At 55.3% G+C, this 19,175-nt stretch overlaps 1 protein-coding gene across 7 annotated transcripts in view; it reads right to left on the bottom strand.

The window, feature by feature from the left end:
- Positions 1–1,507: 1,507 nt before the first annotated feature.
- The window catches only part of SLC43A2 (solute carrier family 43 member 2), a 44,901-nt gene continuing 27,233 nt past the window's right edge, over positions 1,508–19,175 (bottom strand). For 6 of the 7 annotated variants that reach the window (XM_070390265.1, XM_005888239.2, XM_070390262.1 and 3 more), the window contains 8 exons: positions 18,114–18,247; positions 17,828–18,030; positions 17,298–17,444; positions 14,376–14,514; positions 12,162–12,291; positions 9,328–9,401; positions 7,988–8,111; positions 1,508–7,346 (listed from right to left, as the gene is read on the bottom strand). In XM_070390265.1, coding sequence (XP_070246366.1) covers positions 7,185–7,346; positions 7,988–8,111; positions 9,328–9,401; positions 12,162–12,291; positions 14,376–14,514; positions 17,298–17,444; positions 17,828–18,030; positions 18,114–18,247 — 1,113 coding nt within the window. In that variant the 3' untranslated portion in view covers positions 1,508–7,184. The remainder of the gene's footprint in view (positions 7,347–7,987; positions 8,112–9,327; positions 9,402–12,161; positions 12,292–14,375; positions 14,515–17,297; positions 17,445–17,827; positions 18,031–18,113; positions 18,248–19,175) is intronic. The other variant, XM_070390263.1, reaches the window with a different exon arrangement.

The following is a 19,175-nucleotide window of genomic DNA, read 5'->3' as shown; positions in this document are numbered from 1 at the left end:
ATGTGGGATCGTCCCAGATCAGGGATTGAACCCTTGTCTCCTGCATTGGCAGCCAGATTCTTTACCACTGAGCCACCAGGGAAGCCCTCTCTCTCTTTTTAAAACTTCATCCTCCAGTATTTATCGAGCATCTGTTGCATGCCCGGCACCATTCAAGACTCTAGAGTTTATCGTGGCAAAGCAGTATCCATGCTAGCTCTTGGGGGCATTCGTGATATTGGGGAGACAGACAGACAGGAGGGCAGACGAAGCATGGCCCTGCCTTGGCCTTGCCCCCCTGAGCAGAGGAGTGCATAGGCCAGGCTGGGTCTGTGAGTTTGGCTGGCTGTGCCCTGCGCTGGGCCTGATGATTCCTTGTCCCTAAACAGGGCCTGAGGGTCACTCTAGAAGCCGGACTAGAGGGTTTAACCACTTGGTCACTGGACAGCACTCATGATGCCCCAGGCTGGGGAGACACAGGTAGAAAGTCCCAGCCCACGTGGGGCACAGTCCAGACAAACACAGTATCAGTGGGAGGGAGGGAACAGTGGCGCCCTGGACTTGACCTTCTCCCTCTCTCCCTGCCTCCAGCAGAGTTTGGCCTGCACACGGTGAAAAGCCATTTGAGCAGCCGTGATCTTTAAAATAAATTTCTCTGAAATTTCATCTGAAAATGGGTTTGTTTTACATAAAACTCAGAATTCCCAGCTTCTTTTGTAAAAATCAGGAGATCAGGCAACAGTGGGCTCGTTCCCACAGGGCCTTGAAGGGTTAGAGCTGTGTCAAGGCTGTCCTCTTAGCTGGGGCTGTGGCCTCCAGATCCCTGAGGTGCCCCCCAGGTCCTCTTGTGTCCCTGGCAGAGAGGTCACTGTCCAGCGGCCCTTACGTCATCATGCTGGGGTTCTACTTATACTAGAAAACTCGTTCTCCACTGTGTCTGCATCAAAAGCGGGAAAACGAAGGTCACAGTGCAGGGATGTGGCGGAGCGTGGCTTTTGAGCTTGCAATCCTGATGAGTAGAAGCCCTCATGAACCTCCATTTACCATCTCTGCCCTGTGTGCCATGCAGGGGTCCTACCCCGTCCCCAGCTGGCTCCTGAGGCCACCTACCTCCCTGCCCAGGGCCTCAATGCCCTCTACCCTAGAGGATTGGGAACCAAGCTTCAGACAACCAGGCTGCCCTCTCCCCTCCCTAGCAGTGAGGGTCTCCCTGGGGCTTCTCTGAGGAAGCCCAGTGGCTCTTCTTTCCTGCTGCCTTTGCCCAGGGCCCAACTTTGTGGGAAACCCATAGAAGAAGCAGGTGTGCCCATGACTGCTGACTCAGGACAAAAGCCGAGGGTCAAGAATGAGTACCTGCCTTAGAACTGGAATTCCCAGCTGCCTTGGGCTCCCTCCACCACCGAGGTCCCCTCCTCGGTCCCTCCCCCAGCTCTGGGGTCAGGGAGCACATTTCAGACAGGTGATGGGCAAGACAAGTGGCAAGTGAATGTGTGACTCAGACAGAAAGAGACACAGGGGCCAAGGGGGAAGCAGTTCTTGGCCATTCTCGGCAGATGTTTATTCAGTGCTTACTGTGTGCCAGGAAGCCAGGTGCTAGAAACAGCAAAGGGCCAGGAAGAGTCAGGGTCAGCTGCTGAGCTGTCAGTGACAAGACATTGACCCCGGTTGACATGGGAACAGATTAACCCTTCAGGCACCACTCTGAGGGCCTGGGCTGGGTCCTTGGACAGAGCCTGGGCCTTTCTACCCACCAAAAGAGATTCAGCGAGGCATGACCCTCTCTCTCTTTGTCAAAGGAGAGATAAGCTCCCACACCCTCCTCTAAACACGTTCACACCCGACGTGCCTGGAATTATACCCCAGACGTCAACACACACATGCACACACATGCACACAAAGGCACACAGGCGGTTTTACAAGGAGGTGGCGTGAAGGTGTTGTCCACAAGCTGTGCTCTGAGTCACCCACCTCAACGTAAAACTGTCAAGAGTGCCCAAACATCCCCCATTTAGAGATTATCTTGAGAAGCTTTTTGGCCAAGTCTCTTACCAAAATGCGAAAGACGTCAAAGTGAACAGGGGGACAACTTCTTAAGGCTTTTGCTGAGAGAGGGTGGTCCTGAGAGGGGGAGGGATCAGAAGAAACAGACCTCACTTCCTTTACTTGGCCAAAGTCCCAGGCAGAGCTGCCTGAAGTCTGTCCTGTTACACGGGCGGGAGAGGGTGTGTGCGGATGGTCCTTATCCCCTGTGCTGTCTGCTCCGCTCCAGGGTCATAAAAATAATTCTATCACTGGTTAAGTGCCTACTAAGTGCCAGGTACAATAACGTACAACTGCTTGACGTCCAGGTCCACTGAGTCTCCGGGGGCGGGGGTAACACTTCCATTTTACAGATGAGAAACCGAGGCTCAAGACTTGTCTATGGTCACAAGATAATAGGCGTGGTGGGGCCTCTAACCTCTGCCCTTCCCTCATCGCCTCCTCAGCACAGGGAGGTAGAGTCTCACTCTGGGAAGGGTTGAGCAGCCGGAGGCCCTAGTTCGGTCTTGGATCTGCTTGGGAGGCTGAGAAGGGCTGACTCCAGGGCTGGAAGTGCTGCCTGCAGAGAGACCAAGGGCACAGATGGGAGAGGTCTGCCCTGCGGTGGGGACGCTGCGCCTCCTTCCTGATATGCATCCCATCCAGGGTTTGGGGCGAGTCAGGGCCTGGGTCGGGGACAGGCTCCCAGAGCCGGCCTGCTCACCCTGACCCCATCCCACTCCAGGGGGGTCCCACAGCCTGTGGAAAACCCACCTCCTCACTTTCAGGGTCCTGGGCTCCTAATCCTAACCCCACAGTTAAGACGCCTTCCTGCCCCAGAACTCACGAGAATCCATTGTATTACCCCTCAGAGGGAGGGAAGCTGTGGATTAAACAGCCCCAGAAGCCTGACTCTGTTAAGAAGACTTCTCAGAGCTCAGAGACGGGAGCCTCTTGCCATAGCGGGCCCACAGCCTGACCCCTCCGGATCACCTGCCCCTGGTGCATATCTGTTTAAATTCACACAGATGGACATGCAAATGTATTAACCGCCAACGCCCACACCCCTGAAGACTTTCCTGGTGGTCCAGTGGTTCCAATGCATGGGGTGTGGGTTCAATCCCTGGTAGAGGAACTAGGATCCCACATGCTGCATGGCGGGGCCAAAAGATAAAAACTCCCTTGGAGAAGGAAATGGCGACCCACTCCGGAATTCTTGCCTGGGAAATGCCAGGGACAGAGGAGCCTGACGGGCTACGGTCCGTGGGTCGCACAGACTCGGACATGACTAAGCAACTAAGGAACAGCAACCTGGGTTTGTCAGTCTCTATGGTGTGAGGACTGTAAGAAGCTGAAAGGTTAAAAGCATGATCATGATATAAGAAGAAACAAAACTCCACTGGGCTGACTGAACGTTCACGCAGTTGTCTGAGACAGTGCTGCGCACGTCCTCCCACCACTGGCCACCTCCCCACCTTCAGCGTGCTTGGGGCCTAGGGCCGTGGGAGGCCCTCATGCTTCACAGCCCAGGGCCAGAACAAGGAAGGCTGGAGTTCTTCTCACCAGGCTGACACTGAGTACAAGAGGGAATAGGAGATGGAGCAAAACAGAAAGGAACCCACAACCCACAACCCCACCTGTGGCCTTTACGAGGGTGGGAACCTTCCTGACGACAGGCCCAGGCAGCGAGAGCCGCAGGCAGAGGCCAGGAGGCTTTGGAGGAAGCCAGCCACAAAGGATCACCTGGACTCAAGTCCAGGGAGACAGAAAGGACGGGGCTCCTGGCAACACTCCTGAGGCTGGTGTGACCCTGCTTCTTGCTCCAGTTGAACGCCCTGGACCGGGCACCACTGCCTGCTCCTTCCTTCCCACCAGGAACCTGGAGAACCAGGGGGATGATGGAGGGCCCAGGCCAGTGATGACCACTGCCTTTGACCAGCCCATGGTCCCTTCCCCATCCCAGGGCACTCCTCTCATGGCTGGGGGTGACCAGAGACTTCCTCCCCCAAGTTACCATCCGCCTCTAAGGCCAAGATGACTCTACTACGTACAGCTCCCCCAAATCTAAGGAAGCTCTTGGCTCCAAGAAAAGGAGAACTCACCTGTGTCTGTTTCCCTTCCTCAGGCTGTTTCACCTTGATCTTAAGGCCTGGAGGCCCCCAGGCTGCCGCTCCGAATGGACTGTCCTGATCTAGAGGGTCGTGGCTGCTCCAGAGATTAGGACCATGTGCAAGTCCTTGGCTTTAACCATGAGCGAGTTACTCTACCTGTGCAGGCCTCAATTCTCCCAGCTGTAAAATAGGGAGGGGAGTATACCAACTCTTGGCTTCTTAGCATGCCTCAGTGATGGTAATGAGAAAATATAACTCATCAATCCTGCAGCCAGAGTAAAATGACTGGCAAGGGAGTGGGTGTGTGTGTGTGTGTGGCACACGTGGTACCCAAACCGCCTGGTACCCTGCTCTCATTTTCATGTCCCTAAGCCCCATACACTACTGGCTCCGGACTATTTTCCACCCTGAACTCTGGTTTCTCAACGCCTGCTCCTTTCCATGTGTACACACCCTGCAGGCAGGTGGGCGAGAGAGAGAGGTCGAAGCTCCCACTTCGGCTGCGCTGGGGGCTGCTGGGCACAACACAGGCTGTGTCCTTGTGGCCTCAGTACACTTCCCAATGGGAAGGGCCCTTGCTAATCAGCACTGCCCCAAACTGCACTCCATTGTCAGTGGCTTTCAAATGTTGGGGAGGGGGGCAGCTGCACCAGAATCACCAGGTGGGGCTTAGCAAAGAATAGACTTTAGTTTCCCTCTAGGTCAGAGGCAAGCCCCAGGGGCTGTTATTAACACACACCCCAAAAGCTCCTGCTGCAGGTAGAACCTGGGCCACACCTGGGGTGGGGTGGCTGGGGTTGTTAAAACCATTCCCCAGCTGCCCACCACACCCCTCTGGAGAGCACAGCCCACCAGCACTGAGCTAACTTCACCTCGTCCAGCATTTCCCAAATCTGACTACAAAACTTTTAAAAAATTATGTATTTGGCTGCACCGGGTTCTTAGTTGAGACATGTGGGATCTAGTTCCCTGACCAGGGATTGAACCCAGGTCCCCTGCATTGGGAGTACAGAGTCTTAGCCAATGGACCACCAGGGAAATCCCAAAACTTTTTTTAAAAATTAAAATAACCTTCACATTTTCCAGAACTAGAGTTTTTAGGAATGCTTTGGGAGAAATGTTCATCTCACACTCTCTCCTTTAAAAAAAAAAAAAAAGTGTTTAAAACAAATACCTGCTTTTGAGTATTTGAGTGGATGAAGCCTAGGGAGGTGAGTTTCAGGGGCTCAACTGTGACAGGAAGCTCAGGTCTGGGCCTGGGTCTGCCCCTTCCCATCACCACCCATTCCTCCCGCCACATCCTGCCCCTGCTGTCTTTGAGGCTGCGGCTTGTCTGGGGTCACCCTGCGTCCTGAACCCAGGAGGAACCCTTGGTGTGGCTGACTGGTGACAGGAAGCCTGAGCAGGGATGAAAGGGGGTCAGGATTAGCCTGTCTGGCTGGGATAAGCAGCAGAGGAGCGGGTGGCCACACTTCTAAGGTGTCTGCACAGGCCTGATGTGTTAGGGCTGGGGCAGGGGAGGAAGGTCTTTTCCTGACCCACCGCCCCTCCCAAGACAGCAATCACACCCAGAGAGAGATGTTACCCAGAGTCGGCAGCTGGGGACAACTGGGGCTGCTCAGTGGCAGAAAACTTTGTCCTGCCTTTTCTTCTCAAGCTCAAAACAGGCACATGGAGTCATGAATTGATATGCTAGAAGGGGGCATCCCTTACCAGTAGGGAAGTGGATTTATTGCTTTATAAAAAGGAGTCTGATAAAACTGAAAACATATAACCTAAAAATCCACCCACCCCTCTCAGAACTCCCAGGAAGCCTCAGACACATTTCTGAGCGCAGTCAAGGTGGGTGGGTTGGTAAGCCAGGCCCGCCTGGCAGAGGAAAGGTGGCCTCACCCAAGTAAACAGCTCCAGGGCCCCTAGGAGTCTGCCAGCAGGGGGCGCTGTGGCCCGCAGCTGGGACAAGCTTGGCCCTGAACAGGGCTGGCTCCCAGGCGCTGGGCTTGCTGCAGGCCTGGCCAGCTGGGGGCAGCTCTGAGAGGATAAGTGCAGTCACCCAGAGCCCACACCCTGCCACCACCCCCCACACACATTTCTCATACCCAGCACATGCAAACACAGCCCACACATCCACACCCCCTCGGCCTCTCACAAAGTCACCTCCCCACCCAGGCCTGGACCTCCAGGACTGTCAGCCGCAGCCTCACTTCCACACCCCACAAAAACAGCTGTGTGTGTGTGTGTGTGTGTGTGATATGCCCTGTTGGTGCCCCCTTAATTCCCTTCAGGTCACAGCCTGGACAGAGGGTGGCAGTGGAGACATGCCCCCACTCAAGTCCTGAGGGAAGAGGGAAAGGGCCGCTGCCCGGCCTTGTCCATGGTTCCCACGTGACCATCCAGCCCTCCAGACCCTTCCCAGGCTAAGCTGGAGGGGGGAGGACAGGGGGTGGGGGGGCGCTTCCCCACAGGCCTTGAACAGGAGGACAGGCCATGGACAGGCCACAAAGGAGTTAGCACCAACAACAGGAAGCGGGTCCTTCCTTCCTCAGGCAGCTCTGACTGGCCGGGGGAGGAGGTGAGGGGCCAGGCTAGGGGTGGGGGTGTGCAGACAGAGCAAGCCTTTGTCCTCAGGCAGGCGTGGTCGGTGGACATGCAGCCGAGGGGCAGGAGGCGGGCAGTGGATGGCAGACCCCTCTACTTTGGCTAGAGGCAGAACCGGACACACTTCAGGGGAGAGGGTCTGCTAGCCCAGGCGGTCCTCCTGGCTTCTCCTGCAGGCACCACGGAGCCCCGAGGCTCAAGGACCCCTCGAGGGTGGCGGAGTGAAGTCCAGAGCCTCCCTGCCTCCAGCAGGAGGAGAAGCGTCTGTCCCTGCCCTCTCCCATCCGTCTGTCCACCGCAGAGCTCCGAGGCAGGACCGGGGCCCTGGGAGGGAGCGTGGACTCCAACACAGTGAAGGACAGGATCCTGGGGTTGGGGGCGGGCGGGAGTGCGTGGAGGTCCTCTGGGGTGGGGACGAGGACACCGCGAGTCACTGAAGCGAGAGGGCAGGAGGCCACGATCCCGAGAAGGCAGGCGCTACACAAAAGCCTCCTGGTTGGACGAGCCGTTGAGCTTGAGGAAAAGCTTGTCGTCCTCTCTCTTCCGCTCTAGCTGCCTCTCCAGCTGGCGCCGGTAGCAGATGAGGTAGAGGGGGAGGCAGAAGCCCAGCATGCTCACGACCAGCAGGCCCACGTTCACCTAGGGGGCAGGGACGAGAGTGGCCGTCACGAGGGGCAGGGACCCCAGCACGTGTGGGCTGCAGTCCTCGTGCAGCCAGACCCTTCCTCGCTCTCAAGGTTGGGATTGAGGCGAAGGTCACAGGAAAAACAAAGGAGGAGTTTCAGGAGGTCCGAGGGCCTGTCATCCCACATTCTGGCATCAGGATTCCCCAGTAGTCCACGGGCCACACCAACGTGCTGATCTGAAGGTCCAGGGGTGTGGTGGGATTGGGACAAGCTCACAGAACCTGGTTATGAATCCCAGCCTCTGGCAGGAGTGGCAGGGACAGCAACTCAGTTCCATTTACCCCAAAATCAGGTCCAGAGGTTGAGACTCTGAGCTTCCACTGCAGGAAGTGTGGGTTTGATCCTTGGTTGGGGAACTAAGATCCCATATGCCACACAGCATAGCCAAAATACATTTTTTTTTAAGAAACGGATAGAAAGGATACTCTTCCCCTCTCGCTCCCCAGCCTATTCACAAGGGATCCCTGAACTGACCCTAACCAAAGTTCCAAACTGCCTGTGCTGGGGTTCTGGAACACGCTGAGATGCCTCCCAGCTCCCAGTCAGCAGAGTAGAGTGGATGCCCATAACCCGGCGCCCCCCAAACCTTCTTACCCACAGAGGGTCTCCCTGGAGGGGACCCATCATAGCCAGAAACAGGGGCTGCTGCAGGAGAGCGAAGAGGGCGCTGATCAGGGACTGCAGGCCCGTGAGGCTCCCAAACTGTGTGGAGGGGTACCTGCCAGGACAGGAGAGAGCCTGTCACCGCGGGGCCCACTGTCCGGCTTCCCGGATGCTCCTCGGCCTTAGCCTGGCCCCACTTGCCGGTGCCCCCAGGCTGCAACTTGAGGTATCAAAGGAGATGTGGGAACAGCTTCAGAGGACAGTCCGGTGTCCATCTTTGGACTGCTTGGTGATGAGCAGTTCCATGCAGAGAATTTCCCTTTTGGACCAGCATGAAGGCCCTGGGGCCCACGGGTGTCTGGCCGAGCCGAGTGGACAACATGATTCCGGCAGGAGTCTGTGGCTCGGGAGCTAGGCCCAGGGAGCAGGTGGGAGGCTGGGCCGGGCTTGGCTGCACCTTCATCCAGAGGAGCATTGTATAATCACGGAAACATAGCATCACAGCCCTCAGCCGACTCCCTCAGACTCTGCCAGGGTGGCCTCAACTTCCTCTAGGTCTTGGGGCGGGGAGGGTGGCATGGGGTGGAGCATGCAGACCTGGGATGACCCCCATGGGATGCTCTTGGGAGCGGGGAGAAAGTTCTGGCATAATCTCAGGACATTAGGCATCGTGGCTTAGCAAGGAATGGCTGCAGGAATGAGCCTGTCTTTGGTCAGAGAGAGACAGCGGATGGTGTTTGGGTTCTGGTGTTTGAGCCAAGCCCCAGCCTGAGGAAGATGAACAACTATGGTTCCTTAGGTGTGTGTGGCCTCTTGGAAAAGGAGGCAGGTTTCACTTTAGCCAAGGGCTGAGAAAACTGCGGGCAGACCAGCCCTTTGAGGCCCTGTGTGGGCTCTGTCAGGTACATTCGGGGCTCAGTTATTTATGTCGCTGCTGCCACTGAAGGCCATTTGAAGGTCAACATTCAGATGCATGTAGCCAGAACTCACCCCTGCGCTTCCCATGAGCAGTCAGCAGCAGCCCCAGGACTCAGCTGAGCAGCAGCCCCTGAGGCCGTAACGATACCGAGCTGCACCCTAGCCGGGGGAACTGACTTCGTGTTAAATGCCAAGGCTTGTGGGCACCCAACTGTCTGCCCACTGACCTGCTCCCACCGAGTACGGCCTTCTCCTGACACACCCCACAGAAACCCTAATATCTAAGACAAGAGGAGGAACCTCAGGTAGACAAGATGGTCCCCTTCAGGCCCTCAGCCCCACCTGGAAGCCCCCTCAGGTAATCCATCCCCTTACCCTCAGCCACCAGGCCACCCGCAGCCCCCAGGACTTACACGGCGGCATATAAGCCCCCAACGGCCGAGTGGATGAATCCTCGCACGATTGTGTGCAGGATGAAGGAGAGGATCTGAGATGGGGAGAGCAGAGTGTGAGCAGGAGACATGGAGGGTCTCCCTTTGTCCCCCTGCCCCAAAGCTCCCAGGGTCCTGAGTGGTGGGAGCACTGGCACCCTGGAGTCGGCTTGGCCAGTTCGCCATGGCCAACTCCTGAATGCCAAAAATTCTGAGCCAATTGTTCAACACAGTCATTACTAACAACTCCATTGCATTAAAGGTACAATTTAGTGACAATTGACCCTTGGACAATGTGAGGGATTAGGGGTGCTGACCCTCTATGCAGCCACAAATCCACATTAAACTAATACTCTGGCCTCTGTATCCACAGTTTCATATCCTCAGATTCAATCACCCACTGATTGTGCGGTACATATTTACTATTGAAAACAGTCCAAGCGTGAGTGGAACCGCACAGTTCAAACTTGTGTTGTTCAAGGATCAACTGTGCACTGAAAACAAAGTTCGTGAATACTCAAAGCCCATCACATCTTGATCACTTCATTCTGTTTTACTATTACCTCTAGTCTTAAGGTTTTTTAAGTCTACTGTAGATATTGGGTTGGTTAGGGTTTTCCCCTGAACATCTTAAGGAAAAACTCTAACGAACTTTTTGGCCAGATGGCACGGTGGTAAAAGAATCCACCTGCCAATGCAGGAGGTGCAAGAGACGCGAGTTCGATCCCTGGATCGGGTAGATCCCCCGGAAGACAAAATGGCAACCCACTCCAGTATTCTTGCCTGGGAGATTCCATGGACAGAAGAGCCTGGAGGGCTATAGTCCATGGGGTCGCGAAAGAGTAGGATACGACTTAGCAACCGAGCATGCATAATATATATATGACGGTGTGTTATCGTGTGACAATGGACAATGTATTGTTTGATACTAGCCATGATGAACACACTTACACCATGGAAATTGCCAAACATGAGAAACCAAGGCTCCCGCTACCCCACTCCCATCTAAAGTCTGCCATCAGGTGTATGTATGGACACGGCACTAGGTAGGAGGTCACGGATCATCACGCCGGCCTTTGGGGACCCGAGGGCCGTGCCCCGGTCTCCCAGCCTGGTCCTCCAGGCCCTACTGGCAGATGGCTGTCCCCCTCTCCTCTCACTCTGCTTTCCTAAGGAAAGGCCACTGCTGGCAGGCTGAGCAGGCCCTTGTTAACGATTCCTGAGAGCCACGAGCTGTCTACTTTGCTGCCGGGACCCTTTGTTTGTTCTCTGCACAGAGCCCTGTCATCAGGCGCAGCAGCCAAGCCCTGTTTCCGGGAATGTGGGCGGCAGAGGCAGGGGGACTGCTCTCTGCGGCGCTGTGAGAGGGCTGTGCCCGAAAGCACACGCATCCCTTACAGGCTCCCCCTTTGCACCCCAAAGGCTGTGCTGCCTCTTCACAACTTGTCTTTCAGTAAGAACTGGTTAAAACAAAAAGCAGATCGCGGTCCTCACTGACCACTGCCCCGTGACTGGACAAGGTGGTCAGGGCAAGGGTCTACCGGTCTTGCAGAGAGGGCCACCACCACCAGGAGGCTGGGAAGGCACCAGGGATGTGCCAGTACTCCCGTCTGGAACCGGCATCAGTCTCTGGGGGTTTATTCCAGCTGCACGCGGAGTCGGCACAAGCACACGCCAATACCCGTGGGTGGTGCACACCTGGTGTTCCCTGTATTTCTACATGTGGCCACTTGTAGAAAGGAAGGGACTCCTGCTTTCCTCCTGGACTTGGTCCAAGATACCACCTGGACTCGGGTCACACCCATCTGGGAGCAATGCCATCACTTGTATCCCTTCCTTCAAAGTTCAACTTGAGGACTGGAACTAGAACCCTTCTGTGGACCTAAGGGTGGAGCCAGGCAGGTAACACAATCTACCTTTCTTGAGCTCTCTGCCAAAAGTCAGGTTCCAAAAGCACTGGAAATCTTGTGCAAGGCAATTAAACTTTTGAACCCAGATACCAAGAGCTCATCATCAGAGGCTTTCTCCTGTGACCATCCTGAACCAGAAGAGCAAATGCTCCCATCAATGCCACAGACTGGCCAGACCTCTTAGGATGTCAGATCACAGCTGTCTGAGCAAAGGCAAAACAATTAGCTACACAAATACACCATGTGACTCCAGAAATGGTAAGATGATGGTATTCATGGTGTGTAAGATGCCCCAAGACCAAGAAGAATAATACACTTTCATAGGGAAGGGTCTACTGTGAAAGGAAATCTCAGTTCCATTTACAGCTTGCTCTTAGAACTGTGGTGCTGGAAAAGATTCTGGAGAGTCTCTTGGACTGCAAGGAGATCAAACCAGTCAATCCTAAAGGAAATCAACCCTGAATATTCATTGGAAGGACTGATGCTGAAGCTGAAGCTCCAATACCTTGGCCACCTGATGCCAAGAACCGACTCATTAGAAAAGACCCTGATGCTGAGAAAGATTGAGGGCAGGAGAAGGGGGCGACAGAGGATGAGATGGTTGCATGATATCACCAACTCAACAGACATGAGTTTAAGCAAACTCTGGGAGATAATGAAGGACAGGGAAGCCTGGTGTGCTGCAATCCATGGGGTCACAGAGAGTCGGACATGACTTAGCAACTGAACAACTCAGCGTTGCACACAGAGCCTAGCAGATAGAAGGCCCTTGGTAAACCAGGGTGGGCTGGTTGATTGGTTTGGCTGGTTGGATTAAATGAATAAAAAGTCACTGTTCTCTTTGCTAATGGCTCCCCATGAGACATCAGGCCCTCTCTCACTCATCATCCCATCCCCCACACCCACCTGGAGCGGCAGGTTGGGAATGAGGCAGGTCACCCCGAAACCCACGAGCAGCAGGTTGGTGAAGGCGAAGGCCCGCGTGGCATTGGTGATCTTCTGGATCTGCCGGTCCCGCTTCTTCTTCTTCTCACCTCTGTGGGGACACAGGGCGTGGAACACAGGAGCTGGGGTGGGGTGGGGGGCATGGGGGCATGGGGCCCTCTGGGGTGGGGAAGGGGGCCCCTGGGGTGGGGGCCCCTGGAGAATAGACTCTCCTAGGAAGTCAGGCCCGGGGAGTCACAGCTTGTGGACAATGCAAGACTTAGACACCACCGCCAAGTGAGTGCTAGCTGGGGACTGTGGGGGATAGACCATCACGAGGGACACTCCCCACGGCCCTCTGAACTGAGCACAGAGTGTGAACCTTAGTGGAGAGGTTGGACACGAGAAGATGGGCATCAGTACCCTGCATTGGAAGGACTGATGTTGAAGCTGAAACTCTAACACTTTGGCCACCTAATGCAAAGAGCTGACTCATTTGACAAGATCCTGATGCTGGGAAAGATTGAAGGCAGGAGGAGAAGGGGACGACAGAGGATGAGATGGTTGGATGGCATCACCGACTCAATGGACATGAGTTTGGGCAAACTCTGGGAGTTGGTGATGGACAGAGAGGTCTGGTGTGCTGTAGTCCATGGGGTCGCAAAGAGTCGGACATGACTGAGTGACTGAACTGAACTGAACCCTGCACTATTTCAATGAAGACTGAGGTCAGATCCCCAATGATGGGGAGGGAGGAGGAGGAGGCACCCAGGTCAGGATGTGGCAAAGCCTCCTTCACTGTTGGCTCCAGCTTCACCCAAATCCTGCAGGGAGCTGATGCTAAGCCAGAGAATAAGCCAAATAAGGGAGCAAGTGGGTTTCCCCTTGAAGGGCAGGAAGGAGTGAAGAAGAAATGAGCATGTGGCAGATGGAACTGGAATGGGCACCAACTGCTTTCCAGCTGTAGGACCTGACCTAGATAACAGAGCATCTCTGTAATTATCTCCCTGTGAATTCACTACTACTGATTCGAGTCTCACCACCCACAGGGATGCCCCACGGACAATCGCACGACATCCAAGGGCTCAGAGATATGCAGGGAGGCCCAGGCCCACCACTTTCTCCTTGTGTGACCTCAGGCAAGCCACTCCAACGCCTAGTTTCAGTTCCCTCATCTGTAAAATGGGTATAACTCATCAAGGTGTTGGGAGGCTTCCCTGAGAGATTGTGTATTAAGTGCTTGGCACGGGGCCCGATACAATCAAGAGTAGCTTATTAAGGTGGAGTCAGAGAAGACAGCATTTAACTCATCCTCTGATCTTACAGCCCAACCCTTCTATAAAGAAACTCCAGTTTCTCGTTTAATTCTCACAGTCATGAACAAAAATCTATTAACATGTCTTAAGTTTATACCTGTTTACAACTCACACCCAGTGAAGGAGGCTTTGCAGGCAAACGGAACCGCTCTAAGGCTCTCTGCCCTTGTGCTAATCGTGCTGAGGATCTGTGTGTGGTCCTAAAAGCGGGTGTTTGATAGTTACTAGTCTGCTTTCTCTGGAGAAGGAAATGGCAACCCACTCCAGTGTTGTTGCCTGGAGAATCCCAGGGGCGGGGGAGCCTGGTGGGCTGCAGTCTATGGGGTCGCACAGAGTTGGACACGACTGAAGCGACTTAGCAGCAGCAGTCTGCTTTCTTGGAGAAGGCAATGGCACCCCACTCCAGTACTCTTGCCTGGAAAATCCCATGGATGGAGGAGCCTGGTGGGCTGCAGTCCATGGGGTCACTAAGAGTCGGACACGACTGAGCGACTTCACTTTCACTTTTCCCTTTCATGCATTGGAGAAGGAAATGGCAACCCACTCCAGTGTTCTTGCCTAGAGAATCCCAGGGACGGGGGAGCCTGGTGGGCTGCCATCTATGGGGTCACACAGAGTTAGACATGACTGAAGCGACGCAGCAGCAGTCTACTTTCTCTCCTCTCTTCTAGCTTGGCGCTTCCCAAACTTTTATATACAAAAGACTGTTCCAGATAGAAGCGACAGACCAGTATGTGTGCTGAGCTGAGCGAGGGCCAAGAGTGGCTTTGAGCATGGCCCCTTCTCGCCTCTCCTGCTGACTTTACACCTGCCCCATCCACCCCGGAGCCGCCTAACACCCGCCTGCTCCCTCTGGGAGGCACGGGTTCGGCCTACGCACGGGTTGGCGTCTTTCTCCTCGGGCTCCTCGGAGGCATCCTCACACTCCTTCAGCCTCCAATCCATGATGTAGCCAATGACGGGGGCGGTGAGCAGGCAGAGTAGCTGGAGCACCCCGAAGATGGAGGTGTAGAGGCTCACTGAGGAGACAGAAGGGCCAGGTCACAGAGCGGGGCTGGGGGGCTGCCCGCTGAGGCCTGGGGAGGGGGCTGGGCAGAGTCTGTGATGCCACAAGCCCTTCTGGGTTTTTTTTCCCCCAGAACCCCCCCCACCCAATCCCTATCACCGTGAGTCATGATGGGAGACAACCTCTGAAATCAAAGTCTGAGCAAGGGGCAGGACACCCTACTCTTTCCTCCGAATCTCTCGCCTATTTCCAAGAAACAGCTACCAAAGTCCAGTACGTCACAGTGACCTTCCCCAGAGCTCCAGGAGGTCTCTGTGACTCTGGGAACCACAAGATTACCGAGGCCCAGGACGGAGCAAGGTTTTGTGTGTCAACAGCCTCGTGTATCAGTGTCCTGCCCCTCGAAACACACCGAGAAGGCCCCACTCACAGGGGCCCCGACGTAAGGGCTCCGGCCTTTAGAGAGCCTTAAAGTCATGATGAGATTTCTCAGAAGCTGAAGGCTGGCTGCGCCACCCCCGCCCCCCCCTTCAGTTCTGGCTGAGGGGGACGTGCGGAGTGCAGGGGGCCGTCTGGAGTTCAAGGACAGGTGCTTCTCAGTTGGGCAGGCTCTGGCCAGGAGCGGACGTCCTGTGTTCCCTGACGACCCCCTCCCCCCCCAGACCCCACGGACTTACCGGTAGCCATCACTGCACCGAGACAGCAAAAGTGGCAAAGCAGAGAGGAGTGGGGTTAGCAGCAGAAATGTCAAAGGCTGTTACAGAGAGAGGGCTGTGGGGTGGCGCGCTCTGGGCCCAGCACCCACATCACTTCCCACGGAGCCCTGACTCTCAGAGTGCCCCGCACGGGTATCTGATGACGGTTTCCTGCCTGCTGGGGCCTCGGTCATGTGCGGCTGGGGCCTCATCACAGACGGGCTGTGAATCAGGCCTGTGGCACTTGTGGGGGCACCATGATGGGGAAGTGGCCAAGAATCCACCCCACACCCAGCCTGAGTGTCTGACCAGCCAGTGCTGCCAGCCGCCTGATCCTGACGTCCAGATGTCCATGTGTGCGTGTGTGTGTATGTGTGTGTGTGTGAGCTCTCAGGCACAAGTGCTCAGAGGAGCAGGATGGGGAAAACCAATGCCCTGTCAGCTGTGGACCGAATTTCCTGGCCCAACTTCCTCTACTTCTTAAAACTGACTTGTGAAAGAGGGAAACAGAAGGGGGAAAAAAAATGCCTCTTGGGCAGCAAAAGATTTCTCAGAGAAAGCAAAAGAGAAGGCCATGACTCAGCAGCAGCAGGGAGATTTGCCTTCCAAGGGCCAGTAAGGGCCTTTTCTCTATACTCATCAGGGTCTCTGCCTGTCTGGGCCTCAGGGTATGTAATAAAGGGCCTTTAGACAGGCTAGATCAGCTCTCCCCAAAGTACGGTGGACAGATTTTAATGAATGTTACGTAATAAAAGGGTTCCTGCGGTTGAAATTTAGGGGAATATCATTGAATGAAATGAAGCTAAACAGGTTATTTTTCCCCCCCATCTTCGTGTTTGCTGTGAATTTCTGCAAGGGCACATAATGGGGTTTTTCCATGTTGCTTCACATCCGAACACCCATTTTCAGAATAGAGCCTGCATTGTGTGTGTCCATTAGTCTCCTTCCCCTTTTCTTATAGCTGAGTTTCTTATCCTCTTTAAAAACATACAGGACTTCCCTGGTGGTTCAGTGGTAATGAATCCGTCTGCCAACGCAGGGCAAAAGGGTTTGAACCCTGGCCAGGGAAGATTCCACATGCCACAGGGCAATGAAGTCCATGTGCCACAACCATGGAGTCTGCGCTCTAGAGGCCATGCTCCACAGCAAGAGAAACCACCACAGTGAGAAGCTCCCGCACTGCAGGGAAGAGGAGCCACCGCTGGCCGCAGCTAGAGAAAAACCCTCACACAGCAACGGAGTCCCAGTGCAGCCAAGAATAAATTTAGAAAGAAAAACAACAACAACAACAACAACAACTAAAACCCTTACATTGCCTGGCATATCTTCCCGTGGAGAAAAACAATTAAACCAACTCCAAAAGCTGCACACCAATGAGACTGCCAATAAAAAGGATTTACCCAATGTGTTTGTCCTGATTTCGGATGACTAAAGCTGACTCAGCTCAGGCCCTGAGGAAGTACGGACTTTCTTTGCAGAATCAAAACCTCTAATCAGCTTGTGTGTTCTTTTGGAAAAGTGGGCAGGTGGGTTATCAGTTCTGTTTACCAGAAGTAACAAGCCCGGACCGGATCACATAAGAGGAAGAAGGCTCCACCTGGCCTCGCTTCCCAGTTCAGGACACAGCTCCCAGGAGACCCCGTGTTCAGCCGCAGTGGCCCGGCCCCCACCCCAGCCTCTCCACATGCTACCCCTGCGGTTTCCCAGAGGATTCTTGGCGCTAGGTTTGACGGATTGTCTTTCAACAAGCTCTCAGGTGGAGTACAGTGTTCTGTGCAGCGTCTTCTCTTATAAACACACACGTCAACCGTCCCCCTCAGGCAACGAAAAACACACCCCACACCCCAAACACACAGTTATTTCAGTCCTCTCCTCCCTCCTAAACCGGGAAACTCTGGCGGGGACGAGAAAGAACAGTTGGGCCCGGCTGTGATGAAATGGCTCTGACGCACCATCAGGCCCTTGGATTCTGCCATCTCACCGCCCCGCTGACCCAGCCTAGCCCCACACCCTCCGGCTGGCCAGGTGGTGGACTTGACCTCAGGCGGCCAGAAGTGACCACCGTGCGTGGGCAGTGCCCCAGGGCTTGGAAGCCACCTACCTACGGCCTGGTCGCCGCTGACCAGGAACTGGAGGATGTTGTTCATGGCGCCCATGTAGAAGATGAGGCGCAGCTGTGTGACACACATGGTGACCAGGCTGAGCAGCAGGATGGGGCTGAACACGCTGTGCATGAACGAGGGGGCCGCTGCGGGGAGAACCGGGGGCTCAGGGAGAACCAGGTGGCCCACGGCCCACCTACCATCCAGGGCACATGTGGGGCCGGGAGGCCCCCGTCACCGCACACCAGATGAGGTAGACGGCTGGGTGCAGGAGTGGGGTCACCCAGCTGTACAAAACAAGCTGGGTGAACCTCACCCTCTCTGAGCTTAGTCTATAAGGCAGGGTGGGTGGTACTGCCTGACCTTGCGGGATGATGTGGGGATGAAGGGAGGTGGTACCCACAGAGCCCTCAGGGGGTGCTGGACCCCATCGGGGTCCCCATCTGGACTGGATGCCCCCTCCTTGTCACTGGGCTGTTGATGGCTCAGGGCAGGCTTGGGAGGTGAGGGGCCACATGCGGGTGGGTACCTGTGGCATCAGGCTGGCACTTGACCTCCAGGTCGACGGTGGACAGGCACAGCTTGTGGCCCTCCTGCAGGGCCGCCTGCTCCTTGGCGCTCCGCGTGGAGCTGCCCACGCTGAGGCGGCGCCCCACTGTGGTCACCTGCTTGTAGAACTGCTTCCCTGTGATCTTGTGGTCGAAGCCCAGCCAGCTGAACTTGATCTTCACCCTGGAGGCCACAGGAGAGTGTCTGGCACGCTGCCCACGCCCCTGGCCGGTGTGGGAGTGGGGGCAGACTGCAGGTCCACTTACGTGTAGTCCATGTCCTCTGGCCCCGGGAAGGGCTCCAAGGGCCAATTAAAGAAGCAGTTGAGGAAAACCAGCCCGGAGCAGCCAGCCCAGACCACGAGGATAACAATGAAGGAGGCACCAAAGTCATAGATGACCTGAGAGGCGCAAGGGGACAGGGGTCGGAGTCAGGGTGGGGCAGAGTTAGCAGAGAAAAGCCGGAGTGGGCAGGGGGCACCCGGCAGTCCTGGTCTGCCTGTGCTGAGCTTTGAGGTGGGGACATGGCCCCTCAGGCTGGATGTTTGGTCACCAGGCACCAGGCATTTCAATCATCTCTGCTCGCCCTGGACCAAATGCCTGCAGTTTGGACCAAACGCCTGCAGCTTGGACCAAACATCACCTCCTTGGAGAGGCCTCCCCCAGCTGCCCATCATAGCACCGGCTCACAGTGAACAGCCCTGGCTGAGATTTTTTGACTTATGATTCATTTCCTCATCCATCATTAGTCCAGCTCTCTGAAGATAGGAATCCCTAGACTTGTCCACTGATGTTTCTCTAGCACCTTGAAGTGTATACATGGTAGGTGCCAAAAAAATACTCGAGGAATGAACAGTTGAATGTCTCACTTTGCTCTTCTGTGAAATGGGTGTGACACTGGCATGTACCTTCTTGGTGTTGAGGTGCGGTTCAGCGGGTGTGACCCCAGTAGAGGGCCCAGTACAGGGCCTGGTTGGTGGGAAGCCTGCCAGACTGTTATTGCCAATTTTGCCATTTATTTCCAGCCCAAGGGTCCCCAGGGCAGTGGCAGACAGCTGCCCAGCTCCCCAGGGAGGGGACCAGCAGTCGGACACTGAGACAAGGAGGAGGAACCTGAGGGCTCCTCCACACTCCAGGAACTTGAGGATTCCTAATATCCAGGGACCGTGGCCCTAGCTTCTCCGGACAGCTCAATGCCCAGGTGGCTGGCCCGTTGTCTATGACTCCTCCTCCTGCTCTGCGGCCTCTTCCCCTGGGACCTCAGTAAAGGGGATTTATTGGAGCTGGGGCCACCGCAGAGAAAAGCTGGTTCTGAAGCCCTTTCAGGAA

This window comes from Bos mutus, chromosome 19 (assembly GCF_027580195.1).
Source record: "Bos mutus isolate GX-2022 chromosome 19, NWIPB_WYAK_1.1, whole genome shotgun sequence".
NCBI lineage: Eukaryota > Metazoa > Chordata > Mammalia > Artiodactyla > Bovidae > Bos > Bos mutus.
This window is presented reverse-complemented; position numbering and strand designations above follow the sequence as displayed.